We start from the raw sequence: 26,849 nt of genomic DNA, 5'->3' as shown, positions 1-26,849 counted from the left end.
CTGCTGCTTCTGCTTTTGGCTCTCCGGTAAGGTTTTTCTAACCTCCTCCCTCCTACCTAACAAGGGGCACCTGCAGCTCATGGAGAACAACTGGAAGAGGTTGGGCCCAAACACAAGGAAAGCAGGGAGGGAGCGAAGCAGAGCAGCTTTGCTAAAGGACTTCCTTTCTTCCCAATGCACAAAGGCTCCCAACCAGCAAATGGCACCCTCTCTGCCCAGCCACTCTCTCCCTTAGCTCCAGGAGCAGTCACAGTTCAAGAAGTTTTGCTTTCTGGGCAACTATCACTGCCAAGGGTGTTTTCAACAAAAGGACCAATAATAATCATAGAAAAGAAAAAAAATAAAATTCAACTCCAGTAGAAAAATAATTTAATAAAGGGATAAGTTTCAATAAAATATCTGTATAGTAACAATATTTTACGTAAAATGTCCTCAAAAATATACATGTCTAATATGACTATACATTAAGTTTTCCAACAGGTCCTGTTTTACACTTGGTTCAGTCCATGTAGGTTTTCATCTAGGAAAAGCCTTCACTGCTATCAGCCTTCCTGGGACAGATCAGTTTGCACAAGAGAATCACACAAAAAATGTCTTCTAACTCATTTTAGACTCATACAAATAAACTTTAGAGATCGTAACAGTCCAGAACAAATCAGGTCATACCATATAGTTAAAAAAAAAAGTGAATACAAACAAGGAAAGTGAAAGTCAGCTGCCCAAGGGACACTGTCAGGCAGAAACATCAGCCCTGCAATACACACCACACAACATTGACACAGCTGGAAAAGGAGGGGCACGAAGGGAAGAAGGGCAAGAGGGAGGGGAAAATCCCAGGAGGACGATTCCCAGGAATTGTGGAACTGCTAAACAAGGGGGCTATAGAGAAGCCAGGGAAAAGCACATGTGACCAACATATGTCTAAAAACCGGACAATTTTGTAACATAGAAGATAAGCTAACTACAGGAATATGAAAAGGAATCAGTGGAGATTGTTTATTTCTTATTTTTCCAAATGGCTACTGAGCCGTAGAAATAACAGGTCTGTTCCAAAAAGCCCTTACCAATAGTGCTAATTCAGTTGAACCAGAAAGCAAAATCCGGTTACAGAGAGATGGAAGAGTACAGCAGAAAGTAAAGAAAACATGTTCCACCAGCAGAGGACAGGAACACGGTGTGAAGGGGAGATACCAAAAAAGAGAGATCAATGTTGTCAGTGGGAGAGGTACAATGCCACAAAAAAACAAACCAAAGGGAACAAAACAAAAACCCCATCTCACAGAAAGAAAATGGAAAATGGCTAAAGAAATAAAAGGACACACACTTTCCAAAAGACTTTTTGTTTTATAATCAAATTTCTTTTACATAGACAACTGAAACACACCAATATTTTGTGCGAAAAATATTTTTAAATAAAATTTGCTTGTTCTACATTTTTGTACATTCTGATATACATATGTAACAAGGTTTATGGCACTGTAACCAGGATCAAAATCATATAAAGGAACTAAATAATTGCTCTCATTTATCCTTTCTGAATCAAGCTGGCTGCTGTTGCACTTTAAAAATTATTATCTTATTATTAGTGGGCAGCCAACTCTTAATTGGTTTGAACACTCAAAACAAATCCCAAATTATTATTGCACAAGAAGCCAGTGAAGGCATATGGCATAGAATGATCGAAGTCCCTTACTTTTAAAACCTAACAGCCCAAAATAGAAAAATAGAACTGGAACATGAAACGCGCCAAATAAACTTTGTTTTCTTCTTTAGTTTGAGTCAGGAGTGTGAAAAGTGCCGTGCAGACTTTTAAGTTGCTCTGATTTCCTTTGCATCCGTGAGCATTTTGCTAGGTTATCTTTAGCAAAGCCTTTGCAGAACGAAGGCCCTTCTGTTTCAGGGAGGGTTTTTTCTACTTTGCTTTGGCTATTTGTGTTTAGTCTTCAACTTAGGTTTCTTCAGTCTATGAACCTGCACAGACTACTTAGCCATAAACTCTATAAGTAGCCAGAGAGGAGGGAAAAATAAAAATTAAAAGAAAAAAAGCCCAACGTTTCTTCTTCCTGTTGTTTTTATTTTAAAAAGTACTCACTTTGCTCTGAAGCCTCCCTGCTCTGACGGTGTCTGAGAAGGAAATCACAACAGCATCCCAAACCCTGCAAAGTTCTTGGATCTTTTAAAAACCTTTCTTTACAAAAAAGGTTTTTATTCACAAAAAGTTTGCCACAAAACTCCCCTTTGAAAGCTAAAAAGAAAACCCCACAACCCACCCATCACTGCCCCAAATCAGGTGAAGAACAGGTTCTGCCCCCTCGCAGCGTGGCCGTCACACAACAGTCTCGACACCAATCAGCTTTGGTGTGAGGATTCGCGGGGTGACTCCATTGTTCAGGTCTTCTTCGAATTCCAGTAACTGCCCCATAAAGTTAAGGTTGGGGGAAATGATTGGTCGTTTTCCTTTGACAAATTTATAGGCATCTGTCATGGTCATGCGTGTGTGCTTCATTAGGTATGCAATAACGATGGTGGCAGATCGGGAGACACCGGCCTGGCAGTGGATGAGGAGACCTTTTCCACACTGATGAGCTTCCTCTGCAAACGAGACAAACAAAAGAAAGTAAGATTTCTGCCGTTTGTAAATCAGAACAAGCTCAGTGCAATTAAAAGTAACTTAATGTGAAAAGTGCCTTGATTTGTTTACAAGCACAGTGGTGTCTCTTCCCCTTCCCCGCCAGCACATCTTCCCCCGAGGTTTCAGACCTACTGAATGTGAAACCCCCAGTCCACTCTGACACTGAAAATCCTCACATCCACTCTTTGCTCTTTATTAGTGGAACCATGCATTGACAAATGCTGCCTCACTGTCAGGGAGCATTTTGTGAGGAGGGCAAGGTCCATGATGAGGAATCTCAGGCTCCATTTCCACCTCAGTTGCAACACCACTGCATTATGTCAGCAGCTCAACCTCTCTGTTTTTCAGAACAGGGAACCACTTCTAGAACCTGGTATTTTAAGATTCAATTCATAACAATACATGTGTTACAATGCCCTGTCCTCTGAAACTTTACAAAAGTACTCTTGAAATGAGCTTCAGTGCACCCGCTCTCTGCTGTGGTGCCTCTGCAAAAGGAGGAGCTGGATACACACGCATTCCACCAAGATTCATCACTGACAGGGAGGCACCCTGGGCAGCATTTAGGGGGGATCTAAATGAGTCCTTCTAACCACATGCTAACAGGACGTGAGAGAAGACAGTCACTACCATGCCATCCTCATCTGCCACAGCAGATAGGATGGCACGGTAGTGACTGTCCTCTCTCATGTCCTGAGGTAGTGCCACAGTTAAAACAGGAGATGGAACTTTCAGGAAGTAACACTTCAAACTACTTCTTTTATTTCAATCCACAGGAGGAACATGAATTTATTTTGCAGATTTTGGCACGAATCCAACCCCACCAAGACTACAATTCAACCCACCCCACATGTTCAACCTGTACTGTGAGAGCACAAATGAAGCCAACTTCCCTCTAGACATTTTTACCAGTTAGTATTTCAGAAAGCTGAAACTCTCTAATGCATTTTGACACACATTCCCAGAGAGTTTCTGATGATTTCACTTCCTATAGCTTTAGTCTTAGCTAAACCTGGGGTTGGTTGTGGTTTTTTGAAGACATATTTAAAGAAACATAGGCCAACAATCCACCGTTTAAACACTTCGAAATCTTCTCAAATGCAATTTAAAGTTTTCCCTGAGGAAGGGAAAGCTTTGACCAGTTACTTCCCCAGCTGGTTAATTTGAGAAGGAAAAACAAAAAACTCTCAATGGAGAAATATTTGCTTATTAAAACAAAGACAGACCCTCAAGCTGTAATTATTAAAAAGGAAGTAAAAAGGGTTTTGAAATGCTTCCTAAACCTTTCCAGAGCAAAGCTGCTTTCCCTGCTCTTGGTGAGGTCACAAGCCAAACATGCTCTTTTAGTGGTTTTGAGAACTCTAATCCTGCAATTCGTGGGGATGAGGGGAGCAGAAATCTCTCTCTTGTACCTCACAAAGACCTCAATGGAGCTTCACAATCTCTTTACCTAAGCTTAGCCTATTGCATCTCCTCATCTTATTGAACTCAAAGTTTAAGGTTTTACTGGATTTCTTGATTCAGCTGTTTTCCTAGAGGATCAAGGCAAGGTTTCCTTTACTTTGCTCTTTGCCCAAACAAGTGTTCACCTTCCCAGGAACACAGTAACCAGCAGTAACCAGCTTGGGGAGCTGACAGCACTACTGGTACTGCTGGGACTGGGTTAGGAACAAAAGAGAAAATTTGAATCAGAGATCCTTTGGTCCTTCACACTGTAGAAGACAAGCCCAAAGGCTCAGAGTGGTAAAGTTCCCTTGAACTGCAGCATAAGCAGTGATTTCTCTATTCACTTCACTAAAGCAGCGTGGCTGCAGAGCACAGGCATCAGCACACTGCAACCCCCTGCCAAGACACAGCCAGGCAAGGCTGAGGAGCCGTCTGCTTCTGAGCTGCCAGCCCTGTCCAGCACACAGCAGGGGCAGATGGGCTCACAGTAACCTGCTGAGCCTGGCCCTCCTGCCCTGGCACCCGGTCCCACAGCTGGGGCCAAATCCTTGCCAAGCCTGAGTGCACCTGAGTGCAGAGCCAACACAAAGTAGGGCAGGGAGGAACACGGCTCTGCACCCACCCCCAGTACGGGGTCAAGGACCTACACTGTGGTGCACACACAAGCACACTTCTTCCTTTGCCTAGTACTCCTCCATCAAGCCTGAAGTATTGGTAAAGGAATTAGCTCAGTATCAGCACAAGAAAATAGAATTCTATGTCAATGGTTCCCCTGGCATATTTCAGAAAACCTCTTAGGACACATACTTGTGCTAGGGAAGCACCTTTACTATACCACAAAGGCAGTGTCCACAAAGACATCTAGAAGGGCAAGGAAAGGTCCTCAAAAGCTTTAAGTACCACATGCTGAAGTCCTCTCTGACCAGCCCTACTTAAGTGGCCATCTGGCTTTAGCCTAGCTGAGCATGGCCCCAAACTCAGCTGAGGGCTGTGCTGTGTTGATTTGTAATGAGGTCCAGAACAACACTGCTGGGTCACTTCTTCAGCAATCTCCACAACAAGCTGCCTGTCTGTGGTGAACTCTCTCACACAGCCTACAGGGTTTAGAGGCTTATTAATGCAAGTTTTCATCACTATCCACTCAACCACACATACACTCTGAAGCTACAAATCTAATGGTGGAACAAGCCAAGTGTGAAAGTTTGTCAGTTTTCTCATTAAGTTAGCAAAGACTGAGAGACCATTAAGAACAGTCACTTTGAAAAACTGGCTGAAAGCCACCGTGTGGAAACTAGGAATGTCAAGGAATCAAAAAGAGGGCATGATGGAAGTCTCAATTTTGTGGGGTTTCCTGAATTTAGAAGCCTAAAGGTGGGCGTTACTGTCACAGGATAAAAATTGCAACCTCGGGCTACTTAACCGGATGGGCCAGAGATGAGAAAGGACAGAAATATGAGGTGCTCAGCATTTCTGACAACCCAAACTAAAGGAAATATGGCCTTAACCAGCCTTCAGAGTTATTGGCAAAGCATACAGTTTACTCTAAATTGTTATAATGGGTAAAAAAAATAATAAAAAAACAAACAGGAGTATTTCCAGACAAGGGTAATTACCAATGAACTCAAAAGCCTCTTCAAAATACTGCCTGAGATTCTGCTTGTTGCTGTCAGTGGCCGGGAGCCGCTTGTAGTTGAACATGCCTTTCTCGTAATGGTACAGGGGCAGGTGAGTGGTCACGTTGATGACATAGCCGATGTTCATCCTCTGCATCTTCTCCAAGTCTTGAGCATCATGCTCGTTTCCAAGGAAGAGGAAAGGCAGGATGGGGGTGAGCTCAGCGTTCTCAATGTCTGGCGTGGTGGGGATGGACTGAGGTAGCACAGGGGGCACAGCGGAGGCACCGCCCCCTCCTCCCCCCTCGGGGCATTCTTGCAGCTGGAGTGAGTTGTCGCAGAGGTTTTCATGGTTCTGCTTGAAACCACTGAGTCCTCCTGGGAAGAGAGACCAAGCAGATACTTTGGTTAGATACCCCAAGATTCCTTCAGAGCACACAGTGGGGCCACAAGGGCTGGAGCTGCTCTACTGTCCCCACCACCACTGTAACAGTGTCACTGAGCTGTCAACAGCAAGGGTGGCATGAATCAGCAGCAGGCATTGTCCTCCCCCTGTGCAGTGGATGGTGCCAAGGAACAACAGAGCTCACAGACAAACATGCCTCTGTGCAACATCAGCCTGCTGAGGCTGCCTCACCTACCAGCCCATGCAACAAGGAAGGTGTTCCAAGAAAGAAACTTAACCAAAACTAAGGGGCCAAAGGGCTGTCAGCACACAAGAGCAGCGCAGCAAGCCAGCTGGGACAGTCTTAGCTTTACCTGCCCTTTAGCAGGCCTGCAGGGCATCCCCCCACCCAAAAGCTCTGAGGGGGATGGGAGCAGCTCACCCCGGCATCGCTCCAGGGAACAGCATGTACCCATCTGTGCACCCAAACAAAAGAAAACCACTCCTTGTAACCTAACAGCGACTGAGGTGCTTGCTTAACATGTGGCAAACAGCTCTCCTTTTGCTGCCCCGGCCACCTGAAAATATCAAGAGTTATTTTTAGGACATTAAAATGTATGGCGAAAGGGATCTGAGGGGGGAGGGAGAAGTCAGTTTTTCAGTGAAGGAAACTTAGGCCTTCCCTGCTCTATTGCTGACTTTTTCAATAACCATTTCCCTCCCCTTACTTTTTTTTTTTTTTTGAGGAGGGTGGCTTCACAGAGTTCGAGCAAGCAAAGTGGACCTTCTTTCTGCACCTCATTCTGCGCTGACATCAGCAGCACGCTCCCCACCTGCCCAGTTTCCATGGCAATCCCATAAAGCACACAATGACATCAGCTGGCATGACATCAGCTCTTTGAGTGCAAACAATACAAGAACTACTACTTTGTGCAAGGCCTTTGGTAGGAGGCGGCAGCGTTCCTGGGAGCCGCTGATGTAATGCTAACAGGTGGCTCCTCTGAAAGAAAAAGGCGGAAAGAGGGGAAACGCAGGGATGCGCTCCCCCCCCACCTCACGCACGTTGCTGTTGTACCGGGATACTTGAAGTCATGCTCAGCATTGACACGAGCCAAGAGCTCAGGCTCAATTGCACTTTGTTAACTGCAAGCCAAAAAAAACCCAGGAGAGGGGAGAGCAACTCTGAAGTTACTTGAAAGAGCCACGCTAGTCAAAATAAATGCAGAATGTCACCCCCCCAAAAATGTTATTTAAAAAGAAAAAAAAAAAGAGAGAGGCTATTTGTCTTTTCCATGTTCTTTCACAGTGATCCAGTGAAGGCGGTAAAGTGAAGCAAAATATGCTGCCACTCGGGCTCTGGATCAGACACAGCAAAGGGTTTCAATGCCTACTGAGGGCTGCGATTCAAATGTCCAATTCAAGTGTCTGTGACATGCCTAGGCCCATTTCGGTGCCCTGTGCTGTATTTCAAGGGCACGAGGCACCCAGACTAGTTACAACCATCTGAGCCCCTGTAATGAAAGTGCCCTTTTCCACATCCAAACTCGTGTCCTTCACACACTACTAGTAATGTAATTTCCCTGAAATCCTTGAAATACCTACAAAATGCAGAGTATTTCCCCTGCCTCATAAATGTGCTTGTGTTCAGCTATTTCTGCTGTTTACAGTACACAGAGCAAATAAGATTTGCCTTAAAGATCTCTATTCTCAAAGTTCTTATAACAGGGGATCAGGATAAGAAGAAGAGCAAGGAAAAAAATTTGAGCTCAACTGCACCACCTGGCCTCAACAGGGCCTGAAAAGTCTTCTCAGTCCACTTAAGAAAACAAACAAGATGATGGTCCCCAAGCTGAAGATGTTTGAAGTCTCATCTAATAAACCAACAGCCCCAGCCTACAGTCTAGGCCAAACCCTAACCCACATTTCTGAATGGGCAAGCAATCCATTCAGCTTGAATATTGCTGTTTAAACAATAGCCACAGCATGCTGGGATTCAAAAAAAAAAAAAAAAAAGTGAAAAAGTTTTTTTAGCGACCCCAGACCCAATGCCCATTTTCCACCTCTCCTGCTGACTTCTGGGAATAAGCACCCCCAGCTGGAGGTAGGACCCCACTGGTTCATCACTCGGGTGGGGACACACTGATGGTGTGGGAGACACCATCTTGCTTCACCAGCTGCCTTGTAAGACACAGCAGAATATCAGGGCAAAGGATGGAAGGGACCCCAAATACAATGTGTGGAAGATGCCCCAACAAGTGGAGTAGCCAGACATATAATACCTTCATTCACAATTGTTTAATAGACATTTGCCAGCGTCACCATTCCTAACGTCAGTTCACATCCCCCACTCTCCTTGTTCATCTCCTCATGTGAGAGGAGAGTTAAAAAGTCAATTCAAACTATATTTAAAGCAACTCTCAGAGCAAATGTTCCTGAAAGTACACATTACTGGGGAGAGGATTACTAACCTGAACTGGCTCAGACATGTCAGTAAGGGAGGACTGGACAAGAACACTAGTACCCAGGAAAAGATGCAGCAAGATGCAGTCATGGCAGCCAGCTGAAGTCTAATCCAACAGCAGGAGCTTAGCTTGTATCTGTGCTGCCATATGAGTCATGCAGGTCCCAAAAAAGGACCCAGACACCTCCTGAGTGCCATTCTCACCACACATGATCCTTGCACAAACTAATTTATGAGGAACTAGAGTGATTAAAGTGGCACTCAAGCAAGTATAATGCTCAGGCTTTACTTAAGTTTGAGACTACCTCCCAAAACAGGTCCAAGCAAAGTTAATAATGATCAGTCAGAAAGAGAGGGATGGATTTTCCACATAAAGGTAAATACAACATACAAAGTATTCAAATGCATCTGTATTCCCTTGGCAAGCAGCTGCTATTTCAGTTCATTTCAAGTCTTCATTTAGAAAGGGTAGAAAAGGTGGAAGAGAAGAGGCTGTACCCACAGCAGAGGCCAACACAAATCTCTTGCAAGCCTGGTCTAAGTTGATTCATTGAACTCGGTAAGGTGCAAGACACCACTGCTACTGACCACAACTCCAGATCACAAGGAAGCTCAAGGCATAGATGCAGAGATGCCAACAGGGGCTGTAACAAGAGCTGTTTTGTGGTTGACCCTGCCTCAGCCTTTCCAAACCTGGGGAATGAAGGAAGCATTACAGAGGGCAATAACAGCACCTGTGGCCAAGAAGCACTACTTAGCAGAAGCCTCTTACTAGCACATTTTAAAAGCCTCTTAACTAGCACTGCATTTTAAAAGCAGCTTTTCAGATGCTGTTTACAATATTGGAAAAGCCTTCATCACACAGAGACAACCTAAGTAGAGAGGCAACATAATATATCCATCAAGAAAGCCCATGGGAACACATGGCAGTGCTGTGGGAACCACAGCCATGGAGCCTGGACTCAGGAGTGTAGCCAACTTCAGTGACAAACCAAAATGCCAGCAGGCAGATGAGCCACTGATAGATGTCCATTTCAACAGACTGTCCTGCCTGCAGCCCATCTCTCCTGGCTTTAAACACTCTCCACAGAGCTTGTAATGACTAAAGCATGGGGAAGTATGCCCAGATAGTGGGATGCAGCCTGTGCATGGGCACGGACAAAATCCCAAGTGCCTTTGCTCTGTTCCAGAACGGCTGCTGGGCAGGTGTTCAGACGGCTGAACCTACCCAAACCCAAACAGAGATGGACATACAAGGACGCTCAGCACTCTGGGGAACCCGAGGTATTTCTTCCATGAGGAAATCAATTGGTGAAGCAGAACCCTTGCTGGCAGAGGGCCTTGCGTGGTATTTAGCAGAATACAACAGAACACCAAGGGCTCTTGGCTCACCACTGATACAAGACCCAGGTTGCAAAACCTCTTGCAGTTGTAATTGCATGACATTTTCCAACATTCTGCCCTGCCAGAACAGTTAGTAAGTGACAACAGACTTTGGAGTGTCTGAGACCTCAAAACTTTCGGGGAAGTTTTAAGTCAGCACCGTATGTGCTCCAGCTATTTCCACTCATTTGTTCAAATTCTCTGCAGGCATCTGCCCATAAACATATCACTTAATGCTCCTCAAACTCCCCCACCAGGCAGCACCCAAGCAGCAGCTGCACACAGATTTTCTAGCTCCAAAGCCACCCAGGAGTCCAGAGCTCACACCAGCACTGCAAGACCAGGTGAGCAGCTGAACAGCAGCCAAAGCAGCTCTAAACAAATAAAAAAAGACAAGAATCATGGGTCTGGCATTAAAGTCATGTTTAACACAGTGTCTGTCATTTGCCATCAGAAGAGGGCAAATACGATGCAAAACAAGCACAAAAGGTACAGCAAGAATAAGGCAGCCAGCTTTTTATGAAAGACCATGGCCTTGAAATAGCATAATCTTCAAAGAAATCCAGAGAAACAAAACTTGCCTGCACAAATTTATAAAAGTGGATTGGCTGTTTGGGGATTTGTTTGTTTGAGGGGATTTTTTTTTGTTTGTTTGTACCATCACAGCTTTTTAGTTTAGGGTTTTTGTTGTTTGTTGTTCAAGAATATTGAGACTTTGAGTACAAGGAGTACAGTAACACCTGGCCTTCTCTGTCTCTCCTTCAGCCACCACTGCTGCTCTCTGGCTGCATGACTATATGCAAACTAGGATTTGGGTTCACAATATGCTTTGGCACATTTGCAATATGTTTCCTATCTGGAAACCGGCTCTTGCCCCATAGTTAAGGGAGTAAATGACCTTGTTTCCTCTCCAGTGAGAGAGCTCAGAGAGAGGCAGCTACAGTCAAATACCTTCACCACAAACAAACACCTTTGCATTACCTCATCGGTGTGGATATACTTTGTTCTGAGTGTGGCAGGTACTGGGTGTTCCCGCTCCCACTGCAAACAGGAACATACTTTTTTATACATGACAGACTGCAGATGTGGGAGCCACATTTAGACTTAGCACGTGGTCTTAGGAGACAACCAGACCTTTTATATGGCTTTCTAAGCTGTCCAGGCGGATTTCTGGATCTGCTCATCCTTGATTACAATACCACAAAGCCATCTCGGAAAAAAACAGGGGGGAAAAAAAGGAAAGCAACACACACATAAGCACAAGAACAACAGAAATCCCAAGGCACTGGGAAGCATCAGCAAAAGAGATGTTCAGTCTGTAAATTCCCCTCCTCTTGTGTTGCTGGGCTCTTGTGGGGTGTAGAGCAGAGAATCTGGTAATACCACAGTTCTGTTCACCACAAGCTTTAGTCACTCAATAGTGAAGCCAAGCTTTAAACACCCACTCAGCATGTACCCTGTCAGTACCACCACAGCAAACCCTGCAGCTGTGTTTGAGTGAGTTTAGGGCTGAAATGTCTCAGGGAGCATTTGGGGCACAGGACAGAGACACTCAGACAATTGGTGTGTATCTGTTTAAGACAATGCTTTGAATTTGTGCAATACAGCCTGTTCCTTTAAACCTGTGACCTCATTTATTTACATTACTGCAGAAAAGCACTGCCAGAAGCAACAGCTGATGACAGTCTCATGTATTTTTCCACTAAGACAACAATTAAACTGCTCCTGTGTTATTAATGAACAGATGACTTTGTGTTGATTCAAAGCACAGGATGCCTCAAGGTTAAGCAAACGTGACTCCAGCATGTAAAAATAGAAGCTAGGTATTGTCCAGATGCTTCGCCCACCCAGTGCTCTCCTCCTTCCTCAGCCTCCTGGGCAGGAGGGCCCAGGTCTCAGGGCCACCCCCCACCATGCTGCCCACCAGCATCTAGAGGTCCTGCTGCAGGGTGGCACATTGGTACCAAGCCACCACCACTGCAATGCCACCATGCGGGCTGCTCCTGTACCATGGGCTTTCTACCAAGGTAGATGCTGCTGTACAGACTGAAAGAATTCTGCCATTATAGGCCAAATCCACTCCTAGGATATTGACAACAACCTAGACCATCTCTTCATACCACCAGACAGCTATGGCTGCAGGTATAGGTCTGCTGAGCACCGAGGAAACTGTCAGGGAGGGCATGGAGGCACTGGGGTTGCACCCATCAGGCACAGGACCTAAGGCCACCTTGCAGTAGAAGATGCAGCCATCACACTTGCTCACAGATGTTGCTGGAGTGATTTTAGCCATAACAAAGATGGTTCCTGGTGTGTCCTGGGGATTATGCTCTGTTCATCCTGAGGCACTGAAAGAAGGGATGCTCAGATCTCAGAACAACACAAGACACACATTTTCCTTGCCCAAGCAGGGCTCTGCTTCCCAAACTTCTTCTAGAGCAACAGGGCCAATCCAAGCAGATCACTGTAGGAGTGGTCCTACTCTCCAAGCGGATGGCCATCTCCTCACCACGGCTACAGCCGAGCAGTGCTCAAGGCTTGCCCTCACTGCTGCAGCAACCTTGACATGGCTGGAAATACTGTATTTGCCCACACAGCAGGAAGGGCAACTCCCGTGTAACCACAGGGGTGGGGACCTATTGGACCACACTCAGCCAGGTGACATTAGTGAACTCACCTGCCTGTGGGATGTTCCAAGGAAACCCTGCCATGGGGCTTTCCCTGTCACCCACACAGCATTCAGCAACAGCTGTGCTGCAAAAGATTAAGCTTTGAGCAAACATAAAAGAGTAAAAGTAAACAGCACACACAAAGAACAGCTTCCACCTCGATACACTCAATCTAATCTAGTCTCTCCCTCAAACTGAGCTGCCAACAGCACTTCAAAAAAAAAAGGCAAAACTTCACATTCCAAAGAACTTGCAAGGTCAGTTTTTTCCATGTGGGAACTATCCCGAGAGGTCACTTTGTACACAAAAAGTGACAACGAGGCCTAGAGGAGTCACAAGGACATCCTTGACACGATGGTTTTGAGGTCCCTTTAGAAGTCAAGAGTGTGACGCCAGATGAAGAGGAAAGGTTTCCCCTCAGCATAGAGGGACATGCACACATGTTTGCATGTTATTTCTAATTTTATTTCACTAAGGTTCACAGCCCTCCCACAGCACATCCTCTCCCACTGACTTTTGAGGTCCTTGGCCTCATCTACTTTTAATTTTTTCCTCTGACACCAGGCACAGCAAAGCTGGCTCTCCCAGACTCACATCCTGGGGAGGCAGGTGAAAAGTCATCCAAAGCCCCTTCCCCTGCCAGACTGTGCCAGAGCTGCTGGCTCTGTCCAGCTCCATTCTCGTCTCCTCCCATCCCACCACCACCCGTTTTCAACCACAACATCACCCCCAGGAGCCTCCCACACCCCAACACATGACTTGCTTTTTTCCACCATCAGCTTTCACCTCTTCACTTTTCCTCTTGTCATGACTACTAGATCATCTAAATCCATTCCATTTAGAAAAAAAACAATCTTTCTTCCTTGACCTGTCACTAGAAAACCTTTCTTGGATTTCAGTTTAACTCTTCTTTATACATTTTTGGCTTAAATTTAGGATTTTTTTCTCAGACCCTGAATACCCAAGCAAACCCACATATCCCACCCATATCTACCCCTTTACCTGTCAGCTTTTCCAAGAGATGCTACTAACCTTTGGGCTCATCAGCCTGTCCAGAAGCCAGCCTGAATACTTTGGGACCACCTCTCTGTATTCAAGACAGTGGTTCCAGATTGCAACTAGAAATCTGCCCTATGCTATGGCAGTGCTGAGTCTGCTTATTTCAAAATAAAAACTCAAGTATTCATGGGAAAATAAGCTAGCATTCTTCAAGAGCACTGTGTTATCCTTGGGGAGCAGTCAGGAAGGTGAAAGAGGAGAAGGCCTGCTCTGAATTTTGGTACAAGGACTAAACTATACAAGAATGTAAATAGTAATAAGGCAAGAAACCCCACATCCCAAACACACTATAGTGACAACTCTGCAGCCACCAAGGAGGACTGGACGTACCCTCCCTGGAGGGCAAGCATTTATAGCAGAAACTCAAAATTAGTCACATTACAACTTCTCATGGCAAAAGTATGTGTTCCCATGGGGATGCAGGCTAACATGAAGTCCAATTAAATAATCACTGGAAATGTCAGCACAAACCCTGAAGGAATACATACTTCTACTGTGAAATGCTCCCACTGGAAATCACATTAACAAAAAGGTCATCAAGAAATGCTAAAGCTATGTACAAAAGAGGCAGGAGAAGTAAGATGGGAAGGAACAGAAACTATTTTCATGCAATACAATACCACAAATGGTTTTATATTGACAAAGAGCTATGGGTCTGTTTTCCTAGACAGAGGTAGAGCTGAGCAGATTTGCCCAAACCAGCAAGTTTCATTTGTTTTTTAATCTATTACCAGTTCCTGCCCTGGCCATCACCATATGCATCTCTCAAGCGAGTGGCCTGGAAAAAGCCAGCACAGGAGAAGGATGCGGGCAGCTGTGGCTCAGCACGTCTGAGGAGGAAGAAGAGTCCCAGCACTGTGTCAGACATGCGTAATCCTGGATGCGTAGGAGTGGACCTTTCTGTTTAATCTGCGTGTTTTGGAGAACACTGACATTTTCATGCTTCAGCTACCCATTTATTCTCTTTCCCCTTTTAAGGGCAACCTCTCCAGGACAGTTTCATTCTAAAGAGAAAGCAGGCTGCTTTATTTCTCCTGAGGATAACAAGGGATCTTTTCCAGTCCAAGCCACTGCTCCTCTACATCAGGAACACCAGCACCATGCACATTAATATGAAAGGAAAACAGGGTGCTGATATAACACACCCTCATTTGGGAGTAGCATCCATTCCTGATGAATTTAAACTCTTTTTAGACTGGAAAGTTTCTATCCTTTTATCTAGAAATAACAATATCTGGCTCTGATTTGACATTTTCTAACAAGGTATTCCAAACCACATGAAGGAAAAACAAAGAAAGCAAAGGATGGTGTCTTGACATACCTCAGTGCCACGGAGTCCAAATTAAAAGCAGCACACTACTGGAACTAGCATGGTGTATGCTAACCCCCACTTTGACAAAAGCTTCAGGGCCAGGTCTCCTGGCACATAAATCCCAGTCTAAATGGTCAAGGAACCAAGGCTAGCCCCCAAAAACCCCACAGGTAAAGAGAAAGTTGACCCAGATTGCATCCATATTCTTCAGACTCAAGGCAAGAAGAATGAACTGAGAGAGGGAAGAGAAAAAGACATACTTACAGAATCCAGAGCTAAACAGCAATAAAACAAGGAATATTTCCAGCTAGATGAAAATCAACTCTTGTGTCCAAATAAAATAACTCCTTGTCTCCACTAATATTTCCCAGGAAACATGAGAACTGTGTTGTCCTTCAACAGACATGATGCTCTGCCTTCCTGGACTAATACCTATGAATTTAAGAATAATTTCATTTCAAACAATCAGAGTGGTTCTGTATCTAAAATATGCCAACAAATTTTAAGCAGCAGCAAATGTCTTATTCTTAGCTCTCATCAACTGGACAGACAGATTCCCATTACCTTAACAGAAAACAAGAAGAATTAAGAGCCCAGCATTAACATAGTGCAGGTCAACTGCTCCAACAATAGCTTTTGCTTTAAAGCATTAGTGTTCAACTGCTTACATAAGGCTTAATATCACACTTTGGCATAATGAACTGGAGACAGCCAATTTGACTGGTATGACAGAAGCTTGCAAGTTATCTTCTATTTTCTTTAAGCCATTGTAAAAAAAAAATATATATATATAGATATGATAATTCATGTGTGGACAAAGAGGAACATTTGTTCTTCTTTTTATTACCTTTAATTAGAAGCAGCTCTTCTCTGTTGCAGTGAATCAAGTGGGAATTTATCCAGGCATGCTGTAGACTTTTTAAAGCTAGGGCATAGTAAAAGAGTTGGAGCCAATGTGTTCACATCTCTATTATTATTCTCTTAATTTATATTTTCCGATTTACTCCTTCAAAGCCCTGATCTTGGAAGCAGGGTGTAGCATGCACACAAAGCAGCACTTAACCCTGGCATGAGCAGTGGCTCCCAAGCCCTCCCGCCCAGTAGGAGCATTCCTGTTCTCCAGCAGCAGGTAATAACAGATTTACAGTTCCCTCCTGACCCTACCATGCCCAGACCCTCCAGTGGGGACCACCCAGTGCAGAAGCTCCCACTGCAGCTGTAGGTGGGTGTAGCTGAGCTAGACAAAGGGTGGCATTGCTCCAGGCAGCAGCAATCAGAAGCTCATTCCTTCAAGTCAGAGGGACAAGGTGGCACCTAGACCTACAAGGTCCCAGTTGCCCCCTGCAGACTGGCCAGTTTAGGTCTCTCTGTACACACTCTCGTGGGACAGGCTCACTGAAACCAAGGGCCAGGAGATCAGAAGCTTGTGCCCCTTACTGATCTAGCTCTTTTTACTGGGAGCAGAGCATTCCTTTGAAAAGGAGGCGACTCCCTCACCGAGTAGAGAAACACAGGAAGATGAACCTCAATTTTATAAAAAAAATACCCAGAGGCAAATCAGGGCCTAAAATTTGCAAAATTATGTGCAAAAATGCACCATCAAGGGAAGAAGACGCTCCTAAATCCATCTCCCACTTGCTGTGTTGTCCCAGGGCACCACTGTGACTGTGGATGGAGCCAGGGTCAAACACACTTAACACCAATGGCAACAAGAGAAATAAGCTCTATGTAACAAATGGTGCAAAGGGCATTAAAAAAAAAAACAACCAACCAAGAAACCCACAACAAAACAAAAACCAAAAAAAACCGAATCAGATGAAAATAACTTCTCCGTGCCTTATGGCAAGTTTGTCGTGTGCACTTATTCAGAGCTCCCCTGGCCACAAGACCGCCCTGCTGTCCAGGCCCAGATTTATCCCTCTAGTCCAGTTCCTCCCTTTTTGTACCACATGGTGGACGGACTTCCTTCTCCATCTCTTCCCCTTTCCTTCTAGCCCCCAAAATGCTGCTCCAGAACTAGTTAAAGACCACCTCCTGGAGGACACAGGGCCATGGGGAATCAACATCTTTCTAAGCAGCAGAGGACACACCAAAAACAACCTTCAAAAGGCTCCCGGATGTGAGGCTGCCTTCACCACAGATACTAACTGAAACAAAGAGTTTCCTGTACTAAAAAGTCACAAGGTGTTTAAACAAAATGAAACAACAAAACCCCCAAGCCTCACTACTGAACCACAGAGCATTCATCAACACACTGCGCAGAGACCATGAGCACCCCCGGACTACCCAGCTGCAAAAACATGTCCCCTGAATCCCTCGTGTCTCCTGCCCACAGCAGTCCCCGTTCTGCCTCGTCACAGAGTGTCCTGACTGGCACTGCCAGGAGTGGTGGCCAGGGCAAACCCAAGAGCGCTAATGCACATTTCAGCTTTCCCACAACCCTCAACACTCAATGGATCAAGAGCAGGAGAAAGGCCTGCCAGAGGAAGCTGAAGCAAATGCAATGTTTAAGACAGCACCTTGATCCAATCTCCTCTCAGCCGGACTCTTTGCGACCTTTACTTTTCCATGAGGCAGGGAAAGGTGACATCCATGATATATACACTGCTCTTCTTTAAGCCCCAGCTCACCAAACAACTTTATGATAACAACAAATTAACTTTTACAGTACAGAGGTGTTTAAAAAACTGCTTCAGACTGATTCAGGTGAGAACTTAGACTCAAAGCTTCAGAAAAACAGCTGCTCAGAGTAATTCAAGTCAGCCTTGTGATTTCTGTAGCCAGCACTCTCCCAGGCCCACCAGGGACTTCCCAACGAGGCCAAAGCACCACACAAAATCTTATATCACACACAGAGGGACAATGCATTAGGTTATCTTCAGATTACCACAATCTATTTATTTAAACAGCATGACTTCTACAGCACCCTGCAACCTGATGCTGAATATTTGAGAGGTGTTCCCCTCCTGGCTGGCTGGTGAAATTGCAAAGCAGTGAAACATTGAGATGTATGCATGCTGTTTATATTTATTGCATTTCTTCACTTTTGAGTTGTTTGCATAAATAAAAACCTCTAACTATAATGGGGCCTTTCAGAGAGTAAAGAGTCATAGCCTAAAGACAAGGGATGTGCCCCCACTTAAAACGCATCATAAAGCCAAGGCAATCTCACTAAAAACTTCTGTGCTCATAAGTGTAGTGAAAACTTTGGCTGCTGCTCTGGAAGCAAATCACACATGTACAGGTCGAAAAAACCTTTTTTTTTAAAATAGCCCATCCGTATTAGTTAAGATCCAGACACCACTCAAACCTCAAACACAACTACCCTTCCAACCCAAGCCTCTCCAAAAGGTTGTGTTCACCTCAAGAACAAAAAGCGCCAGAAGACAGATGAGCACACCAACCCAGAGAAATTTCAGTAGAGGAAATTCTCTGGCAGGGCAAGGGTAAGGGCAGCACATGAGGCATTCAGCTAATTATAACTCAACATCTACCTACCAGGAACATCATAGGGAATGCTACCCCAGTTTACACAGAACTAGAACCAGATTTTTCTTTATAAGCATCAGAAAGGTTTGCTTAATGTAACACTTTGCTTCTTAACTCTTAGTTCTAAATTCCAAGGGTATAAGAAACTGGGGAGCCAAAAATGGGGGGGGGAAATCTCCTTTCCGTTCCTCCCTTTCCAAGACATTGTCATTGCTCTCTTCCCAAGGACAGTTAAAATGTGATAGGCACCATGCAAGCCAGCACAGATGCCTAATCTCAGAGAAAATGCCACATTTACCATTACTGTTGAATAGGCAAAGTGTGGAGGTACCTCTCCTCTCCAGAAGTATACTCTCAAAATATGTCAAAGACCCTGGTCTCCAGCCACACCATCATTCCAATTAATCTATATGCAAAAGGCAATGGCACATACAAACAGTTTTCTAGAGTGATGGCCAAGAATATTATTTATTCCAGTAGAAAGATACTTTAAGCATCAGCAATCAGAGCCTGAACACTGAAGGTGAAATCTCAGCCCTGACAGAGCTAGGAGAAGCTTTTCCCCCAGCGACTGATAGGGCCAGCTCTCCTCTGCAGCACAGAGGAACACATTTTATTTTGAAATGTTAAGTGACTCATGTGAAATGTCCAGTGTTTTTAAAACTACACATTTCCCTATTACAACCATGACCTAATACTTATTCAGTGGAGATCTCTGGTGGAAATAAATGCCAGGCACATGTTTTGTTGGTCAGCTGGATTTGTTGACCATTACATCAAGTTTTACTTTCAAATACATTTGTGCAGTGTAATACAATTAGGGTTTAACGCAACACTGACACTGTTAAATTCTATAATTAATGAAAGTAATAATTAAGGTATTTGTACAAGTTATGACCAGGTCAGGTATTTCAAAGGCAGCTGATCACAGTATTTACATGAATGTAGAAGAACATAAAGCAAGTAATTATTTCTTTTGTAAGGATCTCAGTCCCTCTGTAGTTGTTTCAACTTTGCTGATATGTGACTCTAGTGTGGTAAGAGATCTGAAACTATTCTTAGACCATGGCAGAAAGCATGAAGTGGTTTCTTGGCAGGTCTTACATTCCCCACTATAATGAGAGCAAGTCACTTCATTTATTGACTGAAAGGCAGAGCATAAATAAGCTCCTCAGACTGTGAACAAGAACAAAGAAAGAACCAGGTTTTGTGGAGGAACCCGCTGGTTCCTCCCCATCTCCTTTGCAGAAGTCCAGCCATGAATTTACAACGTATAGTCGGAAATAAAAAAAAAAAACCCAAATAATATTTTTCACCTCTGCTTTTAAATTTCTTGGAGTCAAACACAGAAGCCTCTACAAACTAAAACACAAGACTTAAGCAGGTTCACAAGGCTCCCACTGCTGGGTCTTGAGGGAAGAGGAAGAATGGCAGGATGGAGACAATGCCACTGGACCCTGGTCAGGGAGACAAAGGCAAATCCTCTTGTGTTAAAAGCTGCCAAGATGTGCTGGCATAGATGCTTCAATTTTTCATTTTATTTTCCTTTGTAGATTGAATTTAGTTTGTGAAAAGAAAAAAAAAATTAAGCTGAACTCCAAGCCTAAATGTTTTAGTCATAAAAAACGAGTACTTTTCATCTGAATGCAAATGGATTTCCACTTTCCATTTTGAGGTCCCAGTAGCAAACTCAAGCACACAAGCCCTCAAGACTCAAGGAAACTTTTGCTATGAGCTGAGGTGCTCAGGAAAGGCAGAGATGCCTCACAGTTGGGTTTGCAGGAGGGAAAGGGGTACAGCCCCACGAAGGAGGGCCAGGGCTGTTGACCCAGCCTGGGGTCACAGCACCATGTTCTTCCCCTCCTCAAATTCAGCTTTGACATTGGCCTCGAGCAGAAGGGACACTATGCTTATATCACCAGCCCCTTCTCCATTCCAATGCTAAGAAAAAAAAAAAATTTAAAAAAAAATCATCCACAATGAGGCCTTTAGTTTTCAGCAAACATGGAATACCGTGGTCATGGGGTGTTGGGAGAAATATGACTTCTTCCTATTTTGTTTATAAACAGACTGAGCAGCAGCTTTAGCCAGGACAGCTCAGGCTGCTGCGGCCCGTGTAGCAGGACTGCAAAACACAAGATTCTTATGGGTTTATTTTTTGTAAAAATAGACGATTTATGCCTGCTCAAGTGTTGTTGTGCCTCGTGGCAAAAGAAACAAGCAAATCTTTCTTAAGAGCTTAAATCGAAATTATGCATATGTTACATTTATGACCAAAAAAACGTTAAAGGAAGTAGCAAGGAGAGGCATGGATAGTCTTAACATTTTCCATGCCACAGCTTACACTAAACCCTGGCTTGTCACAGCGCTAGTTTATACATTGGTCTGCTACCTTAAAAATAAACCAGACCATCTCTTTTTAACTCGTGCCTAATAAGGCACACCACACATACATTTATCTATAGATCACGGCCCGGCCTTGGAAAACAGCAGAGGGTTTCTGTGCTGCTTAAAAAGCCTGGGGCACCTCAAAGCCGCTCGCCTGCCGGGCCAGGCGCTGTCAGGCAGAGCTGTAACCCAAGCCCCGTCTTCGGAGATCGGGCGGAGCCCGCGACGTGCCAGCGTGCCCCGAGAGCGGCAGCGGGGCCGCGGGCTGACAGGCAGCACCAAACATGGAGAAGGTGGCACCGCATCGGGGGGACGGGAACTTGGACAGCCCGGCTAGCAACCAGTGCTTGCAAACACAACACGGGGGAATCAGATGGGCCGGCAATAAATTAGGGCCGGGCAGCGGAGAGCGAGAGAAATCACTCAAAGTAACAGACCCCGGCAAAGAGGGCTCCCCGGCCACGCCAGTTTCGTTTTAGCACCTGAACACAGGGATGGGGATGCGCCAGCTCCTGGGCGGCTGAAGCTCGACGGAAAAAAACGCTACCTGTCAAGTGAAACTAAATAACGAGTGCTTCCAGCGCCACGCCCCCAGCTCGGAAAGTTAGCCGTAACCTTCCCAAATGCTGCTTTATCCCATGCTCAACTCCATCTGAACCCAGCTGGAGCCCCACTTCAAAGAATGGGAGGGGAGTTACGGTGATGGGGGGAGCTCCTCACTACAGGCTCCCCAAGGTGAGGTCTGCTCCAGCCCAGTTCATCACTATATTCAAAAAGCAAAGGATTTGGGCTTTCTATCCTCTGGCACAGTTCCAGATTTGTTGACAGGACAGTTTGGGGAAGAGATTTCTGCTAGGCAGGGCTCTGAGGTAAAATTTCTCAGTGTCTGAAAAGCAAAAATGGCCCAAGGACTGCCACGAGCACCTGGTTAAACCCAGAGCAGCACACAGAGGTGGGAGAAGGGGCAGCCACAATCTGCCCATGGGGCCCAACAGCTCAGCGCTGCCCAGTTACTGCTCTGCAGCTTCCTCTCAGCCATGATCTCATTCCAGGTACTGAAGAAGTACCATGCAAGGTTCAGAGAAGCTACAGTATTTTCAGAGAAACAGAGAACACCTTCAGCACTCCACTTTTCTAAAGATAGGAAGGCTTGCGGACTAAAACCACATATCCAGCTATAAAGGCTGTACAACAGAAGGACTACCACCAGAAAGGCACAACTCCAGTGGCAGCCTCATTCTGCCAAGTGCCTCATCTCCTTCTTCTACAGATGAAGGGCATCATCATAACCCCAGAGACTCAATAAAAGCATACTGGGATCCTGTAGCAAGTATCAAAACAAGCCCAGCATGACCACACTCTTGCCAGGAGCAAGGGGACTGTTCAGCAACTTCAAGCTTCCACAAGATACACAGAGGAGTATCTCACAGGATCCCTAGGTCTTACAAAGCCATGAAACTCAGCTGAGTAAAAGGGATAAAGTACCAGCCCACTCCATTCTCCTGCCACACTGTGCAGGTTGGAAGTAGCAAGCTGCACAGAAAAATTAAGCAAATTAAATACATACATTATGATCTAAATTGCAAATCCTTCCATAGTTTCCCACTGCTACAGCCAGTCTCTACCAACCATGCCTCCGAATGGCATAAGCACCCAGGGGAAAGGAAATTTAATCTGGAGGACAGCATTGTTATAAATAGGATCTCGAGAACAAAGTGAAGAAAGGCAAGTGTCCTTGGATGATGCCTTAATTGGTGGGGCTCATCTCCACCAGAGCATTAAGGGATAAACCAAATTCCATATTAAAACAGGAGCCTCTAGAGGAAAGCCATATACATACATAAGCACTCATGCACAGCAACACACCACTTTCAGATCACATTTTAAACAAATAATGTCCCCCTGTCCATTGTTCTGACCCCGTATCACCAAAACTAGGCTTGATTGCTCAAGTTGTGCTGATTGGCCCATGACACAATGCCTCAGAACAAATGACCTCTCTCGTCTTTCCTCCCCCACTTCTACTCTCCCACTGTCCATCTCCAGCACCTATGAGTGCAGTTTTACATGGACTAAAATAAGGCTGCTAAGTAAAGGTCAGTCTGACAAGCTAAAAGAGAAGTATCCCCTCCTGGACCTCTGCTCCTTGGGCTATAAATACTCAGAATAAGCACTGGGGGAAATCCTTTGTTTGCACAGACAGACACCAGGAAGCACATTTCCTCCTCCTTGCACTTCTCACCCCTCCTGCTACTCAAGGACAACATCAAGAGAAAAGCAAGTATCTCTCTGCTAACAATCCCATGATTTTTCCATGGAAGGCATTTGCTTTGCCACTGGTGACTTGAGGCACAGAGGCCTTTCCAGACAAAAAACAGATGCTTTCAAGGTGCAACCATCAGCAAGGCTGACAGTAGAGAGTACACACTGCAAAGCAAACCAACACACTGTGTCTGGGCAATGAGGAGGATTACCTTTTAGGACTAAGGGCTCCTTGCCTTCTCGCTTGAGTGACTCCAGCACTATGTGGAGTGGCTGGGAAGGCATCACCCTGCTTGGCTCATTGGTATTCTCATCATAAACTACAATTTCTTTGGAAAAGATTCTCTTGAAGGAGTCTTTGCCTTCCCGGCAGGAGATCAAGTCCAAGACTGTGATCTTGCCCTGCTGGAGCCTTCTCCGGCTGATCTTGTCAGAACAGTTAATGTGGACAGCCCCTTGAATGTGGCTCTTATTATACTCCATGAAGGGCCTGCAGTCAATGATGACAGGCCCTTGGTTCTGTTGGTGGCTCTTGCTGCATTTGGTCATCTTCTTGGCCAGATCATTGGGGTAGATGATTTTGATGCTGGCGAGTTGCTTGGTGCTGCCCGAGACGGGGCTCCCCACTCCACCCAGCGGGCTCAGGCTGCTGGCGTTCTCATTGCTGTTGACCATTTGGTTGGCAGGGCAGGCGGGGGAGGCTCCGGCGTGGGTGCTGCTGGTGCTCGCTTGAGTTTGGGCCTGAGTGTCCCTGTCGTACGTTGCCACAGTGCAGCAACTGGCACTGCTGCATCCACAACTCAGGGAGCGTGCAGAGCCGTTGGATGAGGGCATATACGTGAGATTAGCAGTCTTCAGGGACACGACAGCTGCGCCAAGCAGACTGGAGTGGCTCTCACCAGCAGAGGAAGCAGATTCAAGGAAGCTGGAGTCTAAACACAGGTTGAGATCCTGAGGTCTCACTGGCCTCGAAAGTGCCACTACTACCCTGTCGTCTAAAGGAGATGGAGGCATGAGGAGGCTGAGTGCTACCAATTTAAGAAGAACTCAAGATCACCCTGAAAAAGAAAAAGCAGAAGGGAAAGAAGAAAAAAGGTGATGAAAACAGATCATGAAATCACATAAACCGACAGATCCAGCAACTTATTTTGCTGGCACCCATTATCTCTAACCTAACAACCCCTTCTGACAGTTACCAGCTCACAGTAGCTGCTAAAAAGCCTTTTCAGTGCTGCAGAGAATACTTCAGCCATCTGCATGTGCGCCCATGGCACGCAGAATCCACACGAGCAGCCTGAACTGTGCAGTGACACCCAGGAGAAGGCATTTAGCTACATGCAGACTGTACTGAGCTATTTCGAAACCCTAGGCTGCGAGGCTCACCACTGATAACGACATAGGCACGTTCCCTTATCCCTTTGGTCACTGAAAAGGAAGCAACTACTGGGCTGAGTCCACTACAGGGAGGAGCACATAAGAGCTGAATAGCTGAATGTGTCAGGGGTGATATGCAACTTTTCCAGCATGCTAGAATAAAATTAGCCTGTGAATAAATTTTCTTAGATAGTTACAAACTTGAACACATAAGGCTAAACAAAAAGTACCCAAGAGAAAACAAAAAAATTAGCTTCTGGAGATCCTTACAAGTGTGCACCATGCACTTCCCTCCCCCTGTTAGAGGTGAATCCAATCTCAGTTAAACTGCTAGCTCCAGGCTCCCGAAGTCTGCTGTTCTCCAACAGTCCGTGAGGTAAATTCCCGCTTCCCACCACATTTCACAGTTTATTCTAAGAGTGGTCCCTCTGCCCCAGCCAAGGTCACTGCCTGCCCCACCTTTGCCTTCCCATTTGCCAAGACGCAGCACGCAGGATTTGAATCCCCCCGTTTCTATTCGGCAGACAACGAAGACGACAGGAGCAAAATAGCCAAAGCCAGCTCTGACAGTGCGTCACCTTCACCAGCAACTTTGGGAGCAGCCGCAGCTCTCTCTGAAAAACCCATCCCAGCAGCAACTTCACCAACTCCAGCAAGCCCCCGGAGCGGGGCGAGCTCCGCCTCGCAGCTCCCGTTTGCCGCCCCGGCCAGCTCTGCACCGGGGCGGCTAGGAGATGTCCATGCCTAACAGGGGATGGCCGGGGGGCACTGCCATCCTCAGCAGCCACCGCTCTACGTAGCGAACCCGCGGGCACCTCCGGAGCACGGAAAGGTGCCGCGACCCGCCCGCCCGGGCACGGCGAAGATGCCGCGGCTGGGCAGAGCGGGGTCAGCGGCGGCTCGCTCGAGGCTTTCCCAGCCCGTTCTTCTCCCAACCCTCCCCTCGCCCTATTTTAGGATAAGAACTAGGATAAGGGCGCCTCGAGCGCATTCGCCTGACGCAGTTAAAATTTTTAAATAAACGAGGGAGACAACCCAGTTACCACAGCGAGGAAAGACAACGAAAGAGCCCACGAGAAGCGGGAAGCTAAAGTTTTGCCCCCGGGGAGCCGGGGGCAAAACCGGGGAGCCAATCGCGGTTTCAGGTGGTGAACTGAACAGAAGTCCATGGGGAGGGAGCCGGGAGGGCCCCGCCAATCGCGGGGCGGGCCGGGCCGGCGCTCCCCACCGCGGCAGCCCTGGCGCGGGCTCCCGCAGCCGCGGCCCCAGCTCCGCGCCGTGCCGTGCCGTGCCCCGCGAGGCTCGGCTGGGCTGCCCCGCACTCACCGGCGAGTCGCGCTCCGGCCCGGTGCGCGGAGGTGGCGGCGGCCGCCGCGGAAGGAGCCGCTGGTGCCGGTGCGTGTCGCGCCCACTGCCCCGCGCGCCGCCCGCCCAGCGCGCCGCGAGCCGCCCGCACCATCCTCGTTACTTTCTCTTTTGCTACCGCGTAAATGTACGGCCTGGCGAGGGCGGGGCCCGCGCCGACGGGCGGTCGAGCCGACCAATCGAAGCGCGGGGGCCTGCCCGGAGGCGGGGATGTGACGTCATCGACAGCCAATGGGGTGGGCGCGGCGTCGGCCCCGCGCCCCGGGGCAGCCACTGGTCCCCGCGGACGGGCGGGGGCGGTCTGCGCGCGCGGCCCCGCGGCAGCGCCCCCCGGAGGACGGAAAGCGCCCGGGAGGGCCCCGCGTTCGGCCGTGGCCGCGGCCCACGGGACCGGGGCAGCGGCCCCAGCTACGAGGGCCAGGAGAGCATCAGCCCCTCTCCCGGAGCGCGGTGGCAGCGGGCTTCCCGTCCGCCCCAGTCCCGCCGCAAGAGACTCGGCAGTGAACGAGCGGCGCCAACCCGAGAGGATGCTGTATAGGTGCTTTTCCAAGCAGTCCTTCCCTGTCAGAAACAAGCCCGCATAAGGTACTTGGGAGGAGGAAAACCCAGCAATCACATCTTCTCCTGGGTCAGTTCATCACACATCAATCTGCCAAGGCAGAGACAGGGAAAGTGTCATCTCCATCCCACCAGTCCACCCTGACCATGGGAGCACTGGAGAGTTTCACCCACAGCCCAGCATGCAAACCCACAGAGCTACAGGAGGAAGGGTGAAGTTGGAGCAGATAAGAAAAAGCCCACACTAACTTCTTGGGAGTAGAAGAACAGTTATTACCTCATACAAAATCAGTAAATCACAGGGAGGGAAGGAGATGTGCCCAGAGACAGCCAGGCCTGGAGGTCCCCTGTCTGCCTGACCCCCAGATGGTCTGTGTTATGGAAACTCAGATAGAACCCAGCTTTGGCACACTGTCCAGTAAAGATCCTGAATGTCCAGATTAGACTGGACTC

The 26,849-nt window shown here is 46.8% G+C and overlaps 1 protein-coding gene across 2 annotated transcripts; it reads right to left on the bottom strand.

The window, feature by feature from the left end:
- Nucleotides 1–352: 352 nt before the first annotated feature.
- DUSP10 (dual specificity phosphatase 10) lies at nt 353–25,947 on the bottom strand. Of its 2 annotated transcripts, none has more exons than XM_030236458.2 (4): nt 25,800–25,947; nt 23,312–24,157; nt 5,692–6,069; nt 353–2,592 (listed from the first exon to the last, which is right to left on the bottom strand). In XM_030236458.2, exons 2-4 carry the CDS (start codon nt 24,111–24,113, stop codon nt 2,327–2,329), a joined length of 1,446 nt encoding a protein of 481 aa, XP_030092318.1. In that variant the 5' UTR covers nt 24,114–24,157; nt 25,800–25,947; the 3' UTR covers nt 353–2,326. The 2 variants fall into 2 exon arrangements, with proteins under 2 accessions (XP_030092318.1, XP_050828904.1); XM_050972947.1 differs by lacking the exon at nt 25,800–25,947 and adding an exon at nt 24,296–24,423.
- Between the last annotated feature and the right edge of the window lie 902 nt (nt 25,948–26,849).

This window comes from Serinus canaria, chromosome 3 (genome assembly GCF_022539315.1).
Source record: "Serinus canaria isolate serCan28SL12 chromosome 3, serCan2020, whole genome shotgun sequence".
NCBI lineage: Eukaryota > Metazoa > Chordata > Aves > Passeriformes > Fringillidae > Serinus > Serinus canaria.
The sequence above is the reverse complement of the archived record's forward strand: the minus strand, read 5'-3'. Positions and strand labels throughout refer to the sequence as shown.

Coding starts and splice junctions, on each gene's coding strand:
- DUSP10 (XM_030236458.2), bottom strand. CDS start 24,113: ATGCCTCCATCTCCTTTAGACGACAGGGTAGTAGTGGCACTTTCGAGG. Junction 6,070..23,311: donor GGAGCCCTTAGTCCTAAAAG/GTAATCCTCCTC, acceptor CTCTCTTCCCAG/GAGGACTCAGTGGTTTCAAG. Junction 2,593..5,691: donor AGAGGCTTTTGAGTTCATTG/GTAATTACCCTT, acceptor TCTCGTTTGCAG/AGGAAGCTCATCAGTGTGGA.